At 42.2% G+C, this 21,085-nt stretch overlaps 1 protein-coding gene across 5 annotated transcripts in view; it reads right to left on the bottom strand.

Moving 5' to 3' along the window:
* Positions 1–21,085, bottom strand: part of ARID3B (AT-rich interaction domain 3B) — an 89,535-nt gene that overhangs the window by 30,682 nt on the left and 37,768 nt on the right. For all 5 annotated transcript variants that reach the window (XM_078079098.1, XM_078079097.1, XM_036117754.2 and 2 more), the window contains one exon: positions 18,694–19,316. In XM_078079098.1, coding sequence (XP_077935224.1) covers positions 18,694–19,248 — 555 coding nt within the window. In that variant the 5' untranslated portion in view covers positions 19,249–19,316. The remainder of the gene's footprint in view (positions 1–18,693; positions 19,317–21,085) is intronic.

Here is a 21,085-nt window from a genome sequence, read left to right on the forward strand (position 1 = left end):
GAGTCCAGAAATAACCCACACACATATGGTCAATTGCTCTTTGACAGAGTACCAAGAATACACAATGTGGAAAGGATAGTCCCTTCAACAAACAGTGCTGGGAAAACTGAATATCTACATGCACAGAATGAAAATGGACCCTCAGCTTATACCACACATAAAAAATTTAAACATAACCTGAAACTATAAAGTTCCTGGAAGAAAATACAGGATGAAAGCTTTGTGACATTAGTCTTGGTAATGATTTCTTGGATAGGACACAGGCAACAACAGGAAACAGACAAATGCGACTACAACAAAATAAAAAGCTTTTGCACAGCCAAGGGAACACTCAACATAGCAAGAGGCAACATACAGAATGGGAGAAGATATCTGCAAATCATATATCTGATAAGGGTTAATATCTAAAAGATATAAGAAACTCCTACAGGGGTGCCTGGGTGGCCTATTTGGTTAAGCATCCAACTCTTGATTTCGGTTCAGGTCATGATCTTGGGGTCATAAGATGGAGCTCCGTGTTGGGCTCCATGCTGAGCAGGAAGTCTGCTTCTCTCCCTCTTTCTCACCCTCTGCACCTCTCCCCACCCCTCCTCAAATAAATAAAATTTAAAAAAAATAAAAAAGAAACTCCTACAACTATGGCAAAAAAAAAAAACAACCCCAAAAAACCCGATTATAAAGGGGGCAAAGACTTGAATGAACACTTCTCCAAAGAAGACATACAAATGGCCAAGAGACACATGGAAAGATGCTCAACAACACTCATCATTAGGGAAATGCAAATCAAAACCAGTAAGATATCACCTCACATCTGTTAGGATGGCTATTATAAAAACAAACAAAATAACAAGTATTGGAGAGGATGTGAAGAAACTGGAATCTTTGTGCATTGTCAGTAGGAATGTAAAATGGTACAGCCAATATGTAGAATAGTATGGAGGTTTCTGAAAAAATTAAAAACAGAACTACCATATTATGCAGTAATCCTAGTTCTGGATATTTATCCAAAAGAATTAGGATTTTTTTTTAAGATTTTATTTATTTATTTGACAGAGAGAGAGAGTACAAGCTGGGGGAACATCAACGGGAGGGGGAGAAGCAGGCTCCCCACTGAGCAGAGAGCCCAATGCAGGGCTCGATCCCAGGACCCTGGGATCATGACCTGAGCTGAAGGTAGATGCTTAACCGACCGAGCCACCCAGGCGCCCCCAAGAATCAGGATCTTTTTTTTAAGATTTTATTTATTTATTTGACAGAGAGAGAAACAGAGAAAGAGGGAACACAAGCAGAGGGAGTGGGAGAGGGAGAAGCAGGCTCCCCACGGAGCAGGGAGCCCGATGTGGGGCTCGATCCCAGGACCCTGGGATCATGACCCAAGCCAAAGGCAGACGCTTAAAGACTGAGCCACTCAGGCGCCCCAAGAATCAGGTTCTCGAAGAGGTATCTGCACTCTCATGCTCACTGCAGCATGGCTCACAATAATCAAGATATGGAATCAACCGAAGTGTTCACTGAAGGATGAATGAATAACGAAAATGTGGTATAGCAGAAATAAACTCATGCTTATATGGTCAATTAATCTATAACAAAGGAGGAGAGAATACACAATGCGGAAAAGACAGTCTCTACAATAAATGGTGTTGGGAAAACTGGACAGCTACATGCAAAAGAATGAAACTGAACCACTTTCTCACACCATACACAAAAATAAATTAAAAATGGATTAAAGACCTAAATGTGAGACCTCCAACCATAAAAATCCTAGAAGAAAACATAGGCAGTAATTTATTTCACATTGGCCTTAGCAACGTTTTTCTAGATATGTCTCAATAGGCAAGGAAAACAGAAGCAAAAATAAACTATTGGGGTTACACCAAAATAAAAAAAACTTCTGCACAGCAAAGGAAACCATCAACAAAAGATCACCTACTGAATTGGAGAAGATATTTGCAAATGATATATTTGATAAGGAATATCCAAAATATATAAAGAACTTATACAATTCAACACCCAAAAAACCCCAAATAGTATGATCTGAAAATGGGCAGAGGACCTGAATAGACATTTTTCCAAAGACAGACAGATGGCCAACAGACACATGAAAAGATGCTCAACATCACTAATCATCAGGGAAATGCAAATCACTCAGTCTTTTTTTTTTTTTTTTAAGATTTTATTTATTTATTTGAGAGAGAGAGAGCATGAGCAGGGTGGAGGGGCGGAGGGAGAAGGAGAAGCAGGCTTCCTACTGAGCAGGGAGCCCGATGCGGGGCTCGATCCCAGGACCCTGAGATCATGGCCTGAGCTGAAGGCAGACACTTAACTGACTGAGCCACCCAGGTGCCCCTTGGGAAATGCAAATCAAAACCACAATGAGGTATCACCTTACACTTGTTAAAATGGTTAGAATCAAAAAGACAAGGGGCACCTGGCTGGCTCAGTCAGTGGAGCATGTGACTCTTGATCTCGGGTTGTGAGTTCAAGCTCCATGTTGGGTATAGAGATTACCTAAAAATAAAAACCTTAAAAAAAAAAAAAAAGAAATAACAAATGTTGGTGAGAAAGTCAAGAAAAAGTAATCCTGGTGCACAATTTGTGGGAATGTAAACTGGTGTAGCCACATTAGTAAGGAGGTTCCTTAAAAAATTAAAGATAGAAATACCATATGATCTAGTAATTCCACTACTAGGTGTTTACCCAAAGAAAATGAAAACACTAATTCGAAAAGATATGTGCATTCCTATATTTACTGCAGTATTACTCCTTATTTACAACAGCCAAGATATGGAAGCAACCTAAGGGTCCATTGGTAGATGAATGGATAAAGATGTGGTACACACACACACACACACACAGGACTATCATTCAGCCATAAAAAAAGAATAAGATCTTGCTATCTGCAACAACATGGATGGACCTAGACAGTATGATGCTAAGTGAAATAAGTCAGAGAGAGAAAGATAAGAGCCATATGTTTTCACTTATATGTGGAATCTAAACAACAAATGAATAAACAAGCAAAGAATAAGCAGAAACAGACCCATAAATACAAAGAATGAACTGATGGTTCACTCCTCCAGAGGGGAGGGAGATAGGAGGATGGGCAAAATGGGTGAAGGGGAGAGGGAGATATAGGTTTCTGGTTATGGAATGAATAAGTCATGGGGATAAAAGGTGCAGTAATGGGGAATCTAGTCGATGATATTGTAACGGTGCATAGCGACAGACAGACAGATGGCAGCTACACTTGTGGTGAGCACAGCATAAAGTAGAGACTTGTGCAGTCACTATGTTGCACACCTGAAACTAATGTAACACTGTGTGCCAACTCTACTCAGCTGCAGAATACTGAGTCATTAAAAAGAAGAAAATCCTGCAGGATGTGATAACATGGATGAACCTGAAGAGCATTCTGTTAAATAATGTAAATCTTTCAATAAAAAGTTAAATAAATGTAATGAAAGTGAACTAAGCTAGTCATAAAAAGACAGATACTGCATGATTCCACTTAAATAACGTATCTAAAGTAGTCAAACTCATCAAAGCAGAAAGGGGAATGGTGGTTGCCAGGGGCTGGCGGGGTAGGGCGATAGCGAGTGGCTGTTCAATGGGTTTAAGTTTCCATCATGCAAGATGAGAAAGTTCTAGAGATCTTCTGTGCAACATTGTGTTTATAGTTAATGTGTACTGTACACTTAAAATTTTGTTAGGAGGGTAATCTCATGTGTTTTTTACAATTGAAAAAAGAAAGAAAAATGGACAAATGCCACAAGCAGGATAAGACAAGAACAAATAAAAAAGGCAAACAGGGAAAGATAATAATATACATATACCCTCTGATACAACAAACTCAATCTCTAGGATAATCTCACCTACCACAGAAATGTAGACACAAGGGTAGAGGGTTACACAGCATCTACAAAGATAGTTTAATTTACACTAAACACACACACATACACACACTCTTCTCTAACATTCTGTAACTACACAGTTCAGTATGTATATATATGTGTGTATGTATATTCATATATATATATATATATATGAAAAACCCTAGAAGCAGATTCATGAAAAGCCCTAGAAGCAGATTCATGCCAACTGGAGCCTCCTGTCAGATAGGGTGGGGTGGGATGGAAGGGAGCAGAGTAGGCAACAGAACACTGTATTTTTTTAAACTATAAATTTTTATTCTGTATCTTCCTATGTAGTTTTAATTTTCCTGAGCATCTATTCATATTACTTATATAATTCTGAGATAAATGTTTATAAAAATATTAATATAGATCATTATGAACACACAGGGAAAGACAACCATAACACTGAGTAAAACAGTACCTTATAGAATAACATGTAGAGTTCCTACTTTTGTTAAAAACAAGCAAAATGGGGGCGCCTGAGTGGCTCAGTCGGTTAAGTGTCTGCCTTCGGCACAGGTCATGATCCCGGGGTCCTGGGATCGAGCCCCGCATTGGGCTCCCTGCTCTGCGGGAAGCCTGCTTCTCCCTCTCCCACTCCCCCTGCTTGTGTTCCCTCTCTGTCAAAAAAATAAATAAAATCTTAAAAAAAAAAAAAAACAAGCAAAATGTATTTGTAAAGAAGAAAGTTCTGAAAAGATATAGAGTACCAAGTGTTAACAACAATGACCAACTGAAAGTCAGGCTTTTACTTTATGCATTTCTTTATTTCTAAAATTATTTAAGTTAATATAACTTCCGTAATGTTTTTTTAAAATTAAATGTTTAAAATAATCCTTTACAATAAATTTTAATGATAAAAATTCCTCAAGGTCTACTAGGTGATGAAAGTTGGGCATGAAATTATATATAAAATGCCTATCACAGGCATTTTTAAAAAAGATTTATACATTTATTTGAGAGAGAGAGAGCATGCAAACACACGCTCTGAGGAGGGGCAGAAGGACAGAGAGAATTTCAAGCAGACTTCCCACTGAGCTCGGAGCCCTGACCCAGGACCTGAGATCATGACTTGAGCTGAAACCAAGAGTCCAATGCTCAACCAACTGAGCCACCCAGGTGCCCCTACAGGCATTTATTTTTTTTAACACAAAGGAAATACAGCTGACCCCTGAACAACACCAGGGTTAGGAATGAGGGATGCCGACCCTGCATGCAGTGGAGAATCTGAGTATAACCTTTGATTCCCAAAAAACTTAACTACCAATAGCCTATGTTGATGAGAAGTCTTACCGATTAAACATACAGTTGATTAACATATATTATGTATATATATTATATGCTGTATTTTTATAGAAAACTGAGCTAAAGAACAAAAACTGTTACGAAGAAAATCATAGGAAGAGAAAACACATCCGCAGTACTATAGCGTATTTATGGGAAAAATACACATATAAATGGACCCATCCAGTTCAAACCCGTGTTGCTCAAGGGTCAACTGCACAGGAAAATGTTCACAGTTACATCTAAGTTATGTGGTTATAGTGATGATATTTTCTCCTTTACAAATGTTTATATTTTTCGTGTTTTCTAAAATGAGTCTGAATTACTCCGACAATGAGAAAAAATAAATCAAAGTTACTTTTAGAGTAATGTGAGCACTAAAAAAAGATTACCCTTGCCCTGCTCTATCTGGAATGGAGTGAGAGGGAGCACAGGAGGAGGCAAAGTGTGGAGGCTGAAGTCAGACCCCCTGGGTTAATATAATAGCCCAGCTTCCCCACTGTGAGACTATAAGCAGCACAATTCTTTCCTCATTTGTAAAACACACACATAAAGGATGATAACATCAGGGCCTGCCTCACACAACCCAGTGAAATAAGGCAAGTACCTGGCACACAAGAGGTCAAAAGCCTACGCTATTAAAATCAAAAACAAAAAAACCAGCAAACAAAACCATGATTGAGGACAGGCTGATATGGAGGAAGTCTACTGCCCCCCTCCCTCTCCAAAGAAAACCTCACTCAGAAATGCTAGATAAAATTCAGCACTCCACACTCCTTACACATACAGCTAAGCTTAAAACCAAGAGAGAAAGCAGAGTCCGCAGTGCCAGAAACAAAAATGAAATCAACCGGCAGTGAGCAGGTGCCAAAGCTGTAGGACTCAAGGGAGGACCTGGATATAGTTCTTAATATCTAAGGCCCGAGGACCTCGGATTTAATCCCAAGGGAGAGGGGTCCAGGCTGCAAGCCCCCTGCATGCCAGGACCCAGCACTGAGATAACTGTATAAAGCCAGCAGCCAGGAAGGACTACACTTCCATCCCCCATTAACTGGGGCTTAAAAAACTGCCCACCGGCCTGAAAAAGAAGGAAACTTGCCACTTGTCACGGCCCTCATGGAAAAATAGGGTCCATAAGAGATGGAAGCCCAGGTTCTCATGACGCACAGACAGACTCCAAATTCACATTACCCCAACACAATGACAACCAGCTAAACTTGTAGGGCTCCCGGCGTAGGAGCAGACAAAACTCCCCTTAGGAATGCTTCCATAATCTAGCACATGGGACTCCCATGGAACCAAATCCCAGCTCAAAAGGAGCTTACACTGGGAAAACAAAAACACCACAAGAGGAAATAAACCACCATATGGGAGAGTAACATGAAACAAGAACCTGTATTCCAAGAATGATAAGAGAATCATCTAAAGCATCTCTAAAACAAGCATGTTTAAAGAATGGCAGAATGTCGGTAATTGTTGAAAGCTGGGTAAAGGACACAGGCAGTTCATTACCATCCTCTCTTTTGTATGCAGGAGATTTCCATAACAAAAAGTTCTAACAATTCCGTATTGTTTTTAAAAAGTTAAAGATGTTCAAAGAGTTTAAAGGAAGGAATAGAAACCAACTGGTAAAAACAGGCAGATTTTTAAAAAGTCAAAAAAAGTACAGAAATTAAACACAATATTAAGATAAACAATATTTTAAGTTACTAAGTAGAATAGAGAGAGCTGAAGAGAGAACTCAAAGTTGGGAAATAGAATGTGAAAATATTCCAGAATGCAGGGGGATGACATAAAAAGATAAGGCTATAAAAGATACAGAGAAGAATGAATGAGAGAATCCAAATACTTCTGTTAGAATAGCAGTCAAGAAAAAAAAAAAAAAAAAAGAGCAGCCAAAGAAAAAAAGGACTCGGATCAGGTTGAAGGAGCAGAACAAGGCCCAAGTGGAATAAATAAAAGTAAGTCCAAACCTAGAATACTGAAGTACAAGTGCAAAATAAAAGAGTCAAAAAGAAAAATCTTAAAAGCCACAAGAGAGAAAAAGGATTCACAAAGGTGAAGATTAGACTGACAACAGACTTCTCAATAGCGAAACAGTTGCTAGGAGAGAGTGGAATCATATCATCAAAGTGTTAAAAAAATCAGGGTCTACTTAAAAGAAAAGGGGGAATGTGCCTGGGTGGCTCAGTCATTAAGTGTCTGCATTTGGCTCAGGTCATGCTCCCAGGGTCCTGGGATTGAGCCCCGCATCGTGCTCCCTGCAACGTGGGAAGCCTGCTTCTCCCTCTCCCACTCCCCCTGCTTGTGTTCCCTCTCTCGCTGTGTCTCTGTCAAATAAATAAATAAAATCTTAAAAAAAAAAAAAAGAAAGAAAATGAGAAAGAAAAAAAAGAAAAAGAAAAATCGGGTCAATCTAGATTTAAAAGCTATAGTCAATCACACAAGAGTAAGGGCAAAATAAAGATATAAATTAAAAAGACTTTTTTCAGACATACCAAGTTTACTATATACAAATCTCTGCTAAAAGAGTTAGTTAAAAAGTATAAAGAAGACCAAGCCTAAAAGGGAGAGAATGGGCTGTAAGAAGTCATGGAGAGCAAAGAAATGGATAAACCTGGTGGGAAGTCTAAATACCATTAGCATTTGGGGGAAAAAACTAATTTCGGGGAGGAGTTAGAACAAACTGGAACTAAAATACTGTCCACAATAAACTGGAAGATGGGAGTGGAGTAGAAGTTAAAACTAGAATCTCTAAAGTCCTAATATTGTTTGAGTGTAGAGGGACGCCTGAGTGGCTCAGTTGGTTAAGTGACTGCCTTCAGCTCAGGTCATGATCCTGGAGTCCCAGGATCGAGTCCCGCATCGGGCTCCCGGCTGAGCGGAGAGTCTGCTTCTCCCTCTGACCCTCCCCTCTCTCATGTGCGCGCGCTCTCTCTCTCAAATAAATAAAATCTTTAAAAAAAAAAAAAAAAAAGAGAGAGTAGAATAAAAAGTCAAGAATGCAAGGAAAAATCTAAACGTAACCAAGAAAAGAATAGAAACAGAAATATAACTTCTAAACCAGTAGAGGAGACAAAGACTGAGTTAAAAAAAAAAAAATCAAATGACAAAAGATAGGCGAGGACAAAACAAGAAGCAAAGAGAACCCTCGGTCAAACTGAAAATCCAAAGCTAGAGGGCAGAAATAGATCCACATGTATCACCGATCCCAATAACTACATGGATTAAATTAATAAAAAGGCAGAGATTATAGGTCTTTTATATGTGGTCTTAGGATATAAAGATTGGAATGTGTAAGAAAAAAAATGTACTAACACTCATCAAAAGAAAGCCAGTCCTACCCTGGAATACTTTAATTCACCACTTTTTGAAACTGATTACACAAAACTTAGTAAGGATAAGGAAGATTTGAATAACACAACTAATAATAAGCTTGATCCAACAGAGAGATACATAACCCTACATCTATCAAAAGGAAAATTTACATTCTTTCCAAGCACACATGGAGAATTTATAGAAACTGATCATATATAAGGCCAACATAGGACATTGTAACAAATTCCAGAAAATTATCATCATACCAGCTCTCTAACCACAATGGTTAGAGCTTAATTATAAAGCTATAAATTGATATATTTTAAAAACCCACATATTTGGAAACTAAAAAACATTTTGAACAACCCATGGATTAAAGAGGCAATGACAGGGGCGCCTGGGTGGCTCAGTCGTTAAGCGTCTGCCTTCGGCTCAGGTCATGATCCCAGGGTCCTGGGATTGAGCCCCGCATCGGGCTCCCTGCTCAGCGGGAAGCCTGCTTCTCCCTCTCCCACTCCCCCTGCTTGTGATCCCTCTCTCGCTGTGTCTCTGTCAAATAAATACATAAAATCTTTAAAAAAAAAAAAAAAAGAGGCAATGACAACTAAAAAAATGAAATGTTTAGTACTAACCAATGAAAACATTACATACCAACATTTGTGCAATACAGCAAAAGTGTGACCTTGAGAGAAATCTGCAGCTTCAAATGCATTATTATGTAGATATATTAAACATACAACTAAATAGGCTTAAAAAACAGACACAGAGTACAAGTAAAACTTGGAAACTCTAAATGGGATCAGTGGGTAATAACATCGTCAATATCCAAGTTGTGATATTATACTATAGTTTTATAAAATGTTACATTGGGGTGCCTGGGTGGCTCAGGCAGTTAAGTGTCTGACTTAGGCTCAGGTCATGATCTCAAGGTCCTGGGATCAAGCCCTGATCAGGCTTCCTGCTCAGCAGGGGAGTCTGTTTCTCCCTCTCCCTCTGCCCTTCTCCCTGCTCCCTCTCTTTTGCTCTCTCTCTCAAATAAATAAAATCTAAAAAAAAAAAAAAAAAATTAAATAAATAAATAAAATAAAAATAAATAAAAGTTACTGTTGGGGGAAACTGGGCAAAGTGTACAGGGACCTCTCTAAATTATTCTTTTTATAACAGCATGTGAATCTACAATTATCTCAATGATAATTTCAATTAAAAAAAAAAAAGGCCAGAATACCAAACATTACTACCACCAAATGCTGGCAAGGATGTGGAACCGTCATTCTTTGTTGGTGGGAATGCAAAATGGTACAGCCACACTTTGGAAGACAGTTTAGCAGTTTCCTACAAAACTAATCATACTCCTAACATACAATCCAGCAGTCATGTCCCTTGGTATTCACCCAAATGAGCTGAAAACTCACGTCTACACAAAAACCTGTACACAGATTTTTATAGCAGCTTTATTCATATTGCCAAAGCAACCAAAATGTCCTTCAATAGGTGAATAGATAAATAAACTGTAGTACATCCAGCCAATGGAATCTTATTCAATGCCAAAAAGAAATGAGCTATCAAGCCATGAAAAGACATGGAGGAATCTTAAATGTATATAAATAAGTGAAAGAAGCCAATCTGAAAAGGCTATATACTCTATGATTCCAAATATATGGTATTCTGAAAAAGGTAAAACTACAGAGACAATAAAAAAATAAAAAATCAGGGGTTGCCAGGGGTTGAAGGGGAAGGAGGGATGAATAGGTGGAGCACAGAGGATTTTCAGGGCAGTGAAACTACTCTGTATGATACTACAATGGCAGATATATACCTTTATACATTTGTCAAAACCCACAGAACATACAACACCAAGAGTGAACCCTAAGATAAACTATAGACTTGGGGTGCTAATGATGTCTCAGTGCAGGTTCATGGAATGCAACAGATGTACCACTCTAGCAGGGGATTTTGATAGTGGGGGAGGCTGCGCATAGGTTGGGGCAGGGGCGGTGTGGGAAATCAATGTACCTTCCACTCAGTTTTGCTGTGAACCTAAGACTGCTCTAAAAAAATGAAATGGTGCCATTCGCATTAAAAAACAAACAAGGAGCACTGGGTGTGATGTACAAACAATGAATCATGGAACACTACATCAAAAACTAATGATGTAGGGCGCCTGGGTGGCTCAGTTGGTTAAGCGACTGCCTTCGGCTCAGGTCATGATCCTGGAGTCCCGGGATCGAGTCCCGCATCAGGCTCCCTGCTCTGCGGGGAGTCTGCTCCTCCCTCTGACCCTCCCCCCTCTCATGTGCTCTCTCTCAAATAAATAAATAAAATCTTTAAAAAAAAAAAAAAAAAACTAATGATGTAATGTATGGTGATTAACAAAACAATAAAAAAATTAAAAAAAAAACAAACAAAAACAGGGCAAAGTAAAAGACAGTGGAAGACACAAGTATTTATTGAGCACCTATTATCTGCCATCACTCCACGGGGCACCAGGATACAATGATAAGCAAGGCAGATATGGTCCCTATTCTCTTAGAGCTTACCATCTAGTATAGGAATCACACACCAAACCAATCAACCACACAAATACAAAAGGATAATGTTCAATGACAGCATATAACCTGATCTACACTAAAGGGGAAGACAGTGCCTCTGAGGAAGTGATGTATAAGGTGAGAACTAAAGGCTGGGCAGATTTAGCCTAGAGGAGTGTTCTAGGCAGGACTAGCATACTAAAAGGCCAGGATGGTTGGAGTACAGTGATAGGTGAGGACATATGCAAAAATAAGGCTGACAAACAGGCAGGGATCAGATTATGCAGATTTTACCTTTTACAATGAGAGCAACTGACATCATACTTGGATGGCATTAAAGGAGTGGCATAATCTGATTTGTTTTTTAGAAGATCATTCTAGCTACTGTGTAGACAATGGATTAGAATGGGGGAGGGAAGACACAGACACTTGTTGATAGCTCCAGCAGTAGGGAGGTAGCCTGGATTAAGTAAGTGATAGTGGAGAAGGAGAGAAGGGACAGAATTCTAGACATTTAGACGGGAGAATTGATAAGACTTGGTGATGACTGGACATCACCAGACGGAGTGACAGAGTAGGAGGTATGAGAGACAGTCAACTCTAAGGTTTCTGATATGAATCACCAAATGGAGAGAAATGTCCTTTACAGAGAAGGAAAAATAAAGGAGGAAGTAATTGTAGGGGACTAGGTTGGAAATCAACAGTTCAGGTTTATATGTGTTAAACTTGAGATGCCAGTAAAATATCTAAGTGGAACTGTCCAGAAGGTAGTTGGGAATACAGCAATTGAGCTCAGAATGGAAACTTGGGCTCAAACAATGCACATTGGAATCAATGGCTTGTGGATAGTATTTAAAACCGTGAGACTGAAAGAAATTGCCCGGGGAGGGGGATATAGAGAAGAGGGTTTAAGACTAAGCCCTGGGGAACTTGGGGTTCTAGTTGTCAGACAGAAGAGACAGAGAAAGGAAAATAAGCCAACAGAGGGGGTACGGAAAGCAAAGGAAGAGAATGTTTCAAGGAGAGGGGTCTACTGTATTCGATACCACTGAGAAATCAAGTGAGGTGAGGGTAGGCTAGGCTTAGCAACATGGCGGTCACTGGGAGGCCTCACCAAGAGGAACTTCAGGAACATGGAAGAGTCAGAGTCTAGACTGAAGCGCACGGAGGAGTGAGTGAGCTAGAGGTGACAGGCGTGCAAACAATGCTTCTGAGAGGCTCTGCTGTGGGGACAGGAGACAATGAGAACTAAGCTGGAAGGAAACGTGTCCTTAAGGGAAAGTTTTTAAAAATGACTTCTAATTCCCTTGTAACAAATGAACTAGACAGATTTATTGATTAAAGGGGTTTTTTGCTGTTGTTGTTTTTAAATCTGGGAGACAGCAGAACACGTATGAATGTGGAAAAAGCTTCAGAAGCCAGTGGGTCCAAAAAGTCAGGGAAATAGGCCTTTCTCTGATGGAGCAAGTCCCTGAAAATTAGGAGGCGGATGGGATCTCAGAGGTGTGTGGTGGGATCAGTGTTTGGTAAGAAGGGTAAGGACCTCAGTTAAGTCATGACCATGTATTTATAAGAATTCAATGTAAAGGGGCGCCTGGGTGGCTCAGTCGTTAAGCGTCTGCCTTCGGCTCAGGTCGTGATCCCAGGGTCCTGGGATCGAGCCCCGCATCGGGCTCCCTGCTCAGCGGGAAGCCTGCTTCTCCCTCTCCCACTCCCGCTGTTTGTGTTCCCTCTCTCGCTGTGTCTCTCTCTGTCAAATAAATAAATAAAATCTTTAAAAAAAAAAAAAAAAGAATTCAATGTAAATATGGGGCACCTGGGTGGCTCAGTTGGGGTTAAGCATCTGCCTTCGGCTCAGGTTGTGATCTCGGGGTCCTGGGATCCAGCCCCACATCGGGCTCCCTGCTCAGTGGGGAGTCTGCTTCTTCCCTCTGCTCCTCCCCCTGCTCGTGCTCTCTCTCTCAAATAAATAATAAAATCTTAAAAAAAAAAAAAAAAGAATTCAATGTAAATAAAGCCTAGTTCTACCTAAAGAAGAAACAAGCACCTACCCCTATTTTAATGTGGAAAGCAGCAGCTTCAAAAGTACAATGATTTCTCAACAAAGAGAAAATAAAAGATTTTTTTAAAGTGCTGACTGAAAAAAAGGGTGCACTGGGGCGCCTGGGTGGCTCAGTCGTTAAGCGTCTGCCTTCGGCTTAGGTCATGGTCCCACGGTCCTGGGATCGAGCCCCACATCGGGGTCCCTGCTCGGCGGGAAGCCGGCTTCTCCCTCTCCCACTCCCCCTGCTTGTGTTCCCTTTCTCGCTATGTCTCTCTCTGTCAAATAAATAAATAAAATCTAAAAAAAAAAATAATAATAAAATAAAATAAAATTAAAAAAAGGTGCACTGGTTTCAGCTCACATAATCCTGAAATGTTTCAGAGAACTCCAGAATACGAGAGTTTGGTCACAGCTCTGGGAAACGCGAGATGGAATTGTTTCAGAGCAGTGTCTAGGATTTACTACAAAAGTAGGAAAGACTAAAGAATTACAGTCAAAAAGTATTTTGGTGCTAATGCCAATCTGACCCAACCTTTGTATGATGGTATAAATTTACAAAGATCTTTCACACTTGTAATTCTTCTTCCACGTTGGCAATAACTTTACAATCGCTCCCTGAGCACAGTGGAAGAGGATAATTTCCAGCCTCTGGGATTCATGTATGTATGGGTTCAGAGTGGTAGGTTAGGACACCTCTCCCAAGTACTACGGCGTGCAAGCAGCGGAGCTGGATCTAAATCCACATCTTCTGGCTCCAAAACCAATGTTGATTTAATAATTAAATCTGTTACTAATTAACATGTTAGCTGAGTATTTATGCCTTAACCTTTTGGGGTTAATGTCTAAAAGGGCAACCAAGCTGTCTCACAAATCACCACAGACATCTTAGACATCATGGAATGCTAGGCTAGAAGCACCACTGGTTGAGCCAAATGAGAGAGCACAAGTTCTAGGTCCCAATCCTCTCCTAAGTGACAGTTTGGTCACCCAGATGACTATGGGGAAAGACATGAACTCAACACAGATACTGAAAGTAGATGTGACGAAAACTCAAGGTTGCCAAACTCTTCAGTGACCAACACAAAGGAACGGAGTCTAGGGCAGCGTCTGATGAGAGCATGGCATATGTTCTTTTTCTTTTCTTTTTTTTTAATTAAAGATTTTATTTATTTATTTGACAGAGAGAGACACAGCGAGAGAGGGAACACAAGCAGGGGGAGTGGGAGAGGGAGAAGCAGGCTCCCCGCGGAGCAGGGAGCCCAATGCGGGGCTCGATCCCAGGACCCTGGGATCATGACCTGAGCTGAAGGCAGACGCTTAATGACTGAGCCACCCAGGCACCCCATATGTTCTTTTTCCAATGACACAATGTAAAGCCGGTTTCTCAACACAGCACTGCTGACATTGTGGACCAAGTAACTCTTTGTTGTGGGGGCCTGTCCTGTGCAGGACAGGATGTTTACCAGTAGAGTCTCTACTCACTACAAACCAGTAGCACATCTCCCCCATCCCAGTCTCGACAACCGAACACGTCTCCTGACCCTGCCAAACAACATCTGGGAGCAGGGTGGGTGGGTGGAGATCAACCTCAATTTAGAACCACTGACTGGATTCCACTGTGACAGCAGGAGCTAAGGACATGCAAGACAGACCTACAAAGAAAAGTGAGGAAAGCCTATGACTTTATTTTTATTCAGGCAATAGTTCGCACAATCTTTACAAAAAGCATCAAATGTTCCAAAGACATGCAGTATATGTACCAAGAAAAGTAGGACTAGCCCAAGAAACGACACCTTACTACTTAGAGGAACTCTTGGTAATAGATTCCAGAGACCAAGCAGTCAGCCATCCTTCCTCCTTCCCACACTCAGTAACTGAGGTGACTGCCAAAGTATGCAAAAAAATCAAACATACACACTTTGGCTCCCCCCTGCCTATCAAGCCATTGCTCATCTTTCTACTTCTGGAAACCTGGCTCCATTAACAGGCTCAAGACCGACAAAGCCTGGATTGCCTAAACTACCCTCTTCCCAGGAGGACAGATGACCACCCCTAATAGGTCAGCAACACCCCCCACTTGGTTGTATGCTGATAGGGCTCTACTGATCTCCCTCGAGAGAAGGGACACGCAGCTCTTTGTCTGTTGCCTTGTTTTACAATTATTTACTCTGCCCATTGAAATCTGATGGGCTTTAGAATGCTTGGCTCAATGGCATTATCCATCTTCCCATCACTCTGGTGTCAGAGAATACTATACTCTGTCTAACGATCTGGGCCTTAAGAAGCAATTACTTTCTAAGAGTTTCTTTAAAGAGAATCCATAAAATTATTTGACTTCACATGTTCTAAGAAAGGGATTACAAAAGATAATCTGTGGAGACCTTAAGCTTTTTAAATTTTGCTTTTTCGTGGGCAGATGCCTGCCGACCTGCACCCCCCAAAGTCTTACAAAATATTATTTGAGTATTCCTATTGGTTTACCAAGCTATGCTAGCTATGCTGTAGACAAAATTAATGTTTTTACCTTGGTATGTGAATGTCTGAAACAAAACCTTGTTTTAAAATATCTGCAGCACAGGCCTCCTGGGTGGCTCAGTAGGTTAAGCATCTGCCTTTGGCTCAGGTTGTGATACCGGGGTCTTGGGATCAAGCCCTACATCAGGCTCCCTACACAGCAGGGAGTCTGCTTCTCCCTCTCCCTCTCCCCCAGCTCGTGCTCCTTCTCTCTCTCTCTCTCAAATAAATAAATAAAAATTTTTAGGAAAAAAAAGAAAATATCTACAGCATAGCTAAGACTGGGCAGTTGGGCTTCAGCTGACTTAGGACAGAGTGAAATTACTGCAACCCAAAACCCAATGCCCCCTGAGGTTTCCACACAGGGCCTCTGCTTAGACTATGAGTTCCTTAGTCCATGGAGCTCAGGCCTGGCCCAATGAAGCCTCTGTAACAAAGTCTGTTGTATAAAAGAACAAAATGGACACCTCAACATATTGACAGTGAGATCATTTTGTATTACCTGCAGAAGATCTTTGTAACTGTTGCTGGAGCAAGGGATACTCCATTTCTGCTCTCTGCAAGTTAAGTGCATGAGAAACAAAAGCTAGTTTCATGTCTGTAACAGTTTCTACAGGCTCTCCCCAAGGATATTTTTTCAGCCCCACTTCATAAGCACAACTTTAAAAAAAGGTCTTTTAATCCCTAAGCATATTATTTACTCCTTTATTTTATTTTTTTAACATTCATTCATTTATTTTGAGAGCAGAGAGAGCGAGAGAGCGTGAGAGAGCACCAGCAGGGGCGAAGGGAGCGGAAGAGGGAGAGGCAGACTCCCTACTGAGCAGGGAGCGTGATGCGGGGCTCGATCTCAGAACCCCGGGATCATGACCTGAGCCGAAGGCAGACGCTTAACCGACTGAGCCACCCGGACGCCCCTTATTTACTCCTTTAAAGGCAGGTTTAGACAAAGGAGGAGGGCACAGACCGGAGCAATTTTGTAAAACTAAATTCAAAAGGAAAAGGAGGTGCGCATCTGAGGTTTCAAAGTCACTGTAACAATGACCCCCTAACCCAGTTCTCGATCTCCAAATCCAAGGGGAAGGGGAATTTAGGGTATGAGATTAGGTCTCAGCTCTGCTGGTGTTTATAAAACATTCTGGCAGGTGCTCTGCCAGGCAGTCTATAATTAGTGAGTATGCCTCAGAAACTTAAAATGAACTCAAAGGGTTTCAGAAACCAACAGCCAGCCCCTGAGCACTGAAGTGTGTAGGCATGGGGCTGCCGCGCCCAGAACACGGCGCTGGGAGCCTGCCACTGCGCACCCGAGTGTGCACGCACACGCCGCTTCTGAAGAGTCTCTTTTTTCAAAGCTCTAATGGCTTGACCTCAACACCTGCTGCACTTCCTGAAGACAGACAGGCTCTGGAGCTCCACTTGTTCCTCGCACGCGGCTGCACTTTCTAGGAACGACCGCACACACGCGGAGGCTGGCCAGCTGCCAAGGCGGGGGCAGCCCAGCCGCCTCTGGGCCTGAACTTTCCCAGTGCCGTCAGGGCGGGATCCGGCTCCGAGCTGACTCAGCCGCCCAGCTGACTCAGCGGCCGGCATGGAACCCTGCCAGCCACAAGGCAGCGCGGGGGCTGCAGGCAACTCGCAGATGTTTTGCTAAACTAAAGCAATCAGCCAGGAGGCGGGTCTGGGCTGGCGGCCAGACTGCCGCTGTCGTGGAAGCCGGGACTCTCTGATCCAAGTCCCAGCTCAGCCACTACTGCCTGGTGAACTGAGGGAAAACCCCAGGGCACCTCGGCATCTTCTGCCTGCTTCCGAGCCTGTCCGTGGGGCTACAGCAGAGCATGGCACTCCGTGCATAAAAGAGCACCCGGAGTACTACTACCTACTGCGCGCTAGCTCGGTCTAACCTCACACCGTCCTTGGGAGGCCCGCTTCGTCATTTTCACTTCACAGATGAAAGACCCAGGCTCAGAGAGACTGAGAGCCCTCCCGAAAGATCACAAGGGTAATAAATGGAAGAGATGGGAATTGAACCCCCACTTTGCCTGCTCTGGCATCCACTGCAAACACTGCTGTGCTAAAACTCTGATCAACTACACAGGGCTCCTTTACACAAAGACGCGGATTTTTCAGGTTCCAAAGGACCTTTCTTAGATGACTTCTCAGTTGCCCTGTGAAAACCCACAGCTCTTCACAACGGATTTCCAAAGAGCACCACTGGGCCACTGAAGAGCATGTACTTATGGGGAGTACCCAGATACTACCAGCTTTGTCACGAACTCCCTAAGCATCAATGAATCACTTAACCTGGAACAACCCATCAGCACTCCCATTCTTTGGGTGAGGAAAAACTCAAGCACTGCGGGTCAGAAAGAGAAGAGTAATTAGAAGCCAAAGGCTTGGTTAAGAACATAGATTCCTTAGGCTCCATCCCAAAATAATTCTTTAAGACCCTAGAATCTGTATTTTTTAAAGCTCCTGAGAGGACTGTGATGCTCACCCATGTTTGAAAATCACATAAGCTTGCCTTGGCTAAACTGGGAATTTTGAGGTCTACCCTTTCCTGTTTCAAAGGGGGTGGTGTAAGGGTGAAATGAAATCATGTCTGCAATGCTCTTTGTTGGAAAATATACACAATGCAAGCACTTCTTGTCAGCTACACTTAACTGCAAAACAACAAAACTGTCCTTAAAGAGCATGATCCTGGTTTAGCCTTGAGCTAAGGAACAGTCTTAGGCAAGATTGTTCTTTCACTAAAAGAACTGTAATTAGAGTCACACATTGCATTTTTAGATATCCCTTATAACACTGTTGCAACCTCATCCTTCCTTTAAAAAAAAAAAAAAAAGATTGTACTGACATTCTTTCACACCCCACTTGAATCAATCTATATTAGGAGTCACCTGCACACTTCATTGCTGTAATCAAGAAAACAAGTATGAGGAAAAAAAAAAACTCAAAGTCTGTTCATGGCTAGGCGGTTGGGTCACGGAGGTGGGGTGAGAAGGCACGGACTGGCAGAGATCCTGGCCCTGACAGGACTCCTCTCGGCCAGCCTTTAGGAAGAACAAACGACCCCCACACCACGAAGACTGACCTGCTTGAGTTGCTCATCCAGATTCCAGCTCGGCTGCCCAGCTGTGGAGACTGAAGGTGGGGCCTTGGAAATATCTTTGGTATGGTCTTCTTTAGCTTGCTGTCCACGCAGTGGGAGCCCTGGTGCTGGAAGCAGACCAGATCCAGACGCTGCTCTGGGGTCCTGGCGAACCACTTTCTGCACATGAAAATACTTGGGCGCGGCCTGGGCCTCTTTCCCAGCCACCTCTGCAACTTCATCATCCCCATCCTCATCTTCCAGACCTCCTTCCTCCTCCTCGGGCTCGGAGCTCACGTTGCTCCGTTCAAAAACTCGGGCCACTGCCGCGGCTGGTGGCCCTCTGGCCAAGGGACCCAGGGCGGGGCTGCCAGATGGCCTCCCCGGGGTGGCAGAAAGAAGAGTCTGCTGTGTGACCAGCTTCTGGGCATACAAGAACGGGGCTTCTCTCATCTGTTGTCCCTGCTTCTCCCTGGCGTCCATCTGCAGAGGAGCCAGGCGCGGACCGTGCTGTGGCGGAGGCTGCCGAGGCTGCTTCTGTTGGGCCAGCGGCTCCATCACGGCCTCAAGCTTCACCCGCCGATGGGCATGGCTCTGAACCTGGGTACAGCCCAGCCGGCACACTCCTTAAGTGATTAACAGAAACCACAAAGAAGGAGAAACAAGGGGAAAAAAATGGTAAAACAGGTATTAAAAGACTTTCCTTTTTCTAGCAAAGGGTGTGAGTTCTGAACACTAGACATAGGCTCCAAAGCCTGGGTTCTAAGAGGAGCGGTTGTGGGAGCTGGGGGTGGGGGTGGGGGGGAGAGTGGTAGGGAACAGTGTGAAGAACGGGATTTAAGAGAGGAAATGCAGGATGAATCTCAGCAGTGGACTGTGGTTTAAAAAAGAAGTAAATCCTGACGGTATCTAGCCTCTGTGTTCTGATCTTTCTCTCCTGACATTATCAAACATTAGCCTTATTTATCACTGAAAAGGCAACTGGGTTTGCACTGTGCAAAGGTTGTGAGTATGAGAACCAAAATAATGAAGGCAAGAAGGGCCTGCCTACAAAGGAGAGAACGCGGCTTATGTTCCCAGGCCCATCGAGAAAGAAAGTACCATCCTAGCTAGACACAGAGCTATCAGGCAGACAGAATGATTTCTCGCATACAAAAGCAGAACATAGCAAACGGCTCTTCAGTTTAAACTTTTCAAATTTCCCAGATCGAATTGCCAGCCTGCTTTTCAAGTGGGCTGAGCCATGCTAACTGTACATTACGGCCTCAAAAAGAATCCAATTTCAACAACATGAAAGAAACACGCAAGGAGGCAAGAGTTTCAAATTGCAATGGTCACTCAAAAAACAAACGGGGGAATTCCTCTGGAGATTTTAAAGTTAATTAAATTGAAACAGATATCAATATTATCTAACAAGAAGTTAATGCTTCTTTTTCATAAACAGCCAAGTAAATCTCTTCACATCCCTTTTCCTTCTGATTCACTTCTACTATGATATTCTATGACAAATGCAAACAGAAAAGGCTTTCAGGCCAAAAGTATTCTGGGGGCAGGTTTATCAGCATTCTTACCAATCAATCTCCAAACACATCCCCCTTTCACACCCTCCTCTCCACTCTAGCTCCCCCTTTCCCTTCCTCCTCTCCAGATCTCCACCCCCAACAAACCTCACTTGAGTTATGTTTCCTCAGCACGTCTCCATAACTGAATGGATTACTATGCACGGGCAAATTTTAGGTGAACAGGACTTGCAACATGGCATACAATGTTGTCATCACATGAAAGAAGCTTCACTGCACAGGTTGAGACTTGATATTTGCATTGTTTCACTGTTTTAGAACTAAGTATAAAGATAAAAAAAATACTACATGCCTTCAGCATCTTCAAAAATTCATGGGGAAGGAATCACATCCCTAGCAATAAAAACTGCTTGCATTTACTAATCTTTTAAATGGGTAGGGGGAAAAGGTGCAATTTTTTTTTAAAAGCTAGGCAAAAAAGTAAAGATAAAAATTCTCATTGTCTGTTTATCTGAGAAGCACTGCTTTTGCCTTTTGTAATCTGTGAAAGATTCAAATTCCAATTTGCCTCTTACTGCCTTTACTTCCTCTCTTGGCACTTGAGAAAGTGTGAGTTATGCCTGTACCACTGCTTTCATTCTGCTTTAGCCCTTTTTATAGTATAACAAAACATGAGAAGATTTACACCCACATTAAATCCAGCTGGCAAAAGTATTCATTTAGGATAAAAACAATTGGCATCAAAAAAAAAATTAAACAAAAGAATAAAAAGCAAATAATTCGGCGATCAATTTAATTTTCCTTATAATCATTACAGTCAATCAATCACAAGAGGAATCATTTTTCAACTGAGTCCTGCTAGTCTTTGAACAACT

Source organism: Halichoerus grypus, chromosome 8 (assembly GCF_964656455.1).
Source record: "Halichoerus grypus chromosome 8, mHalGry1.hap1.1, whole genome shotgun sequence".
Classification (NCBI taxonomy): Eukaryota; Metazoa; Chordata; class Mammalia; order Carnivora; family Phocidae; genus Halichoerus; species Halichoerus grypus.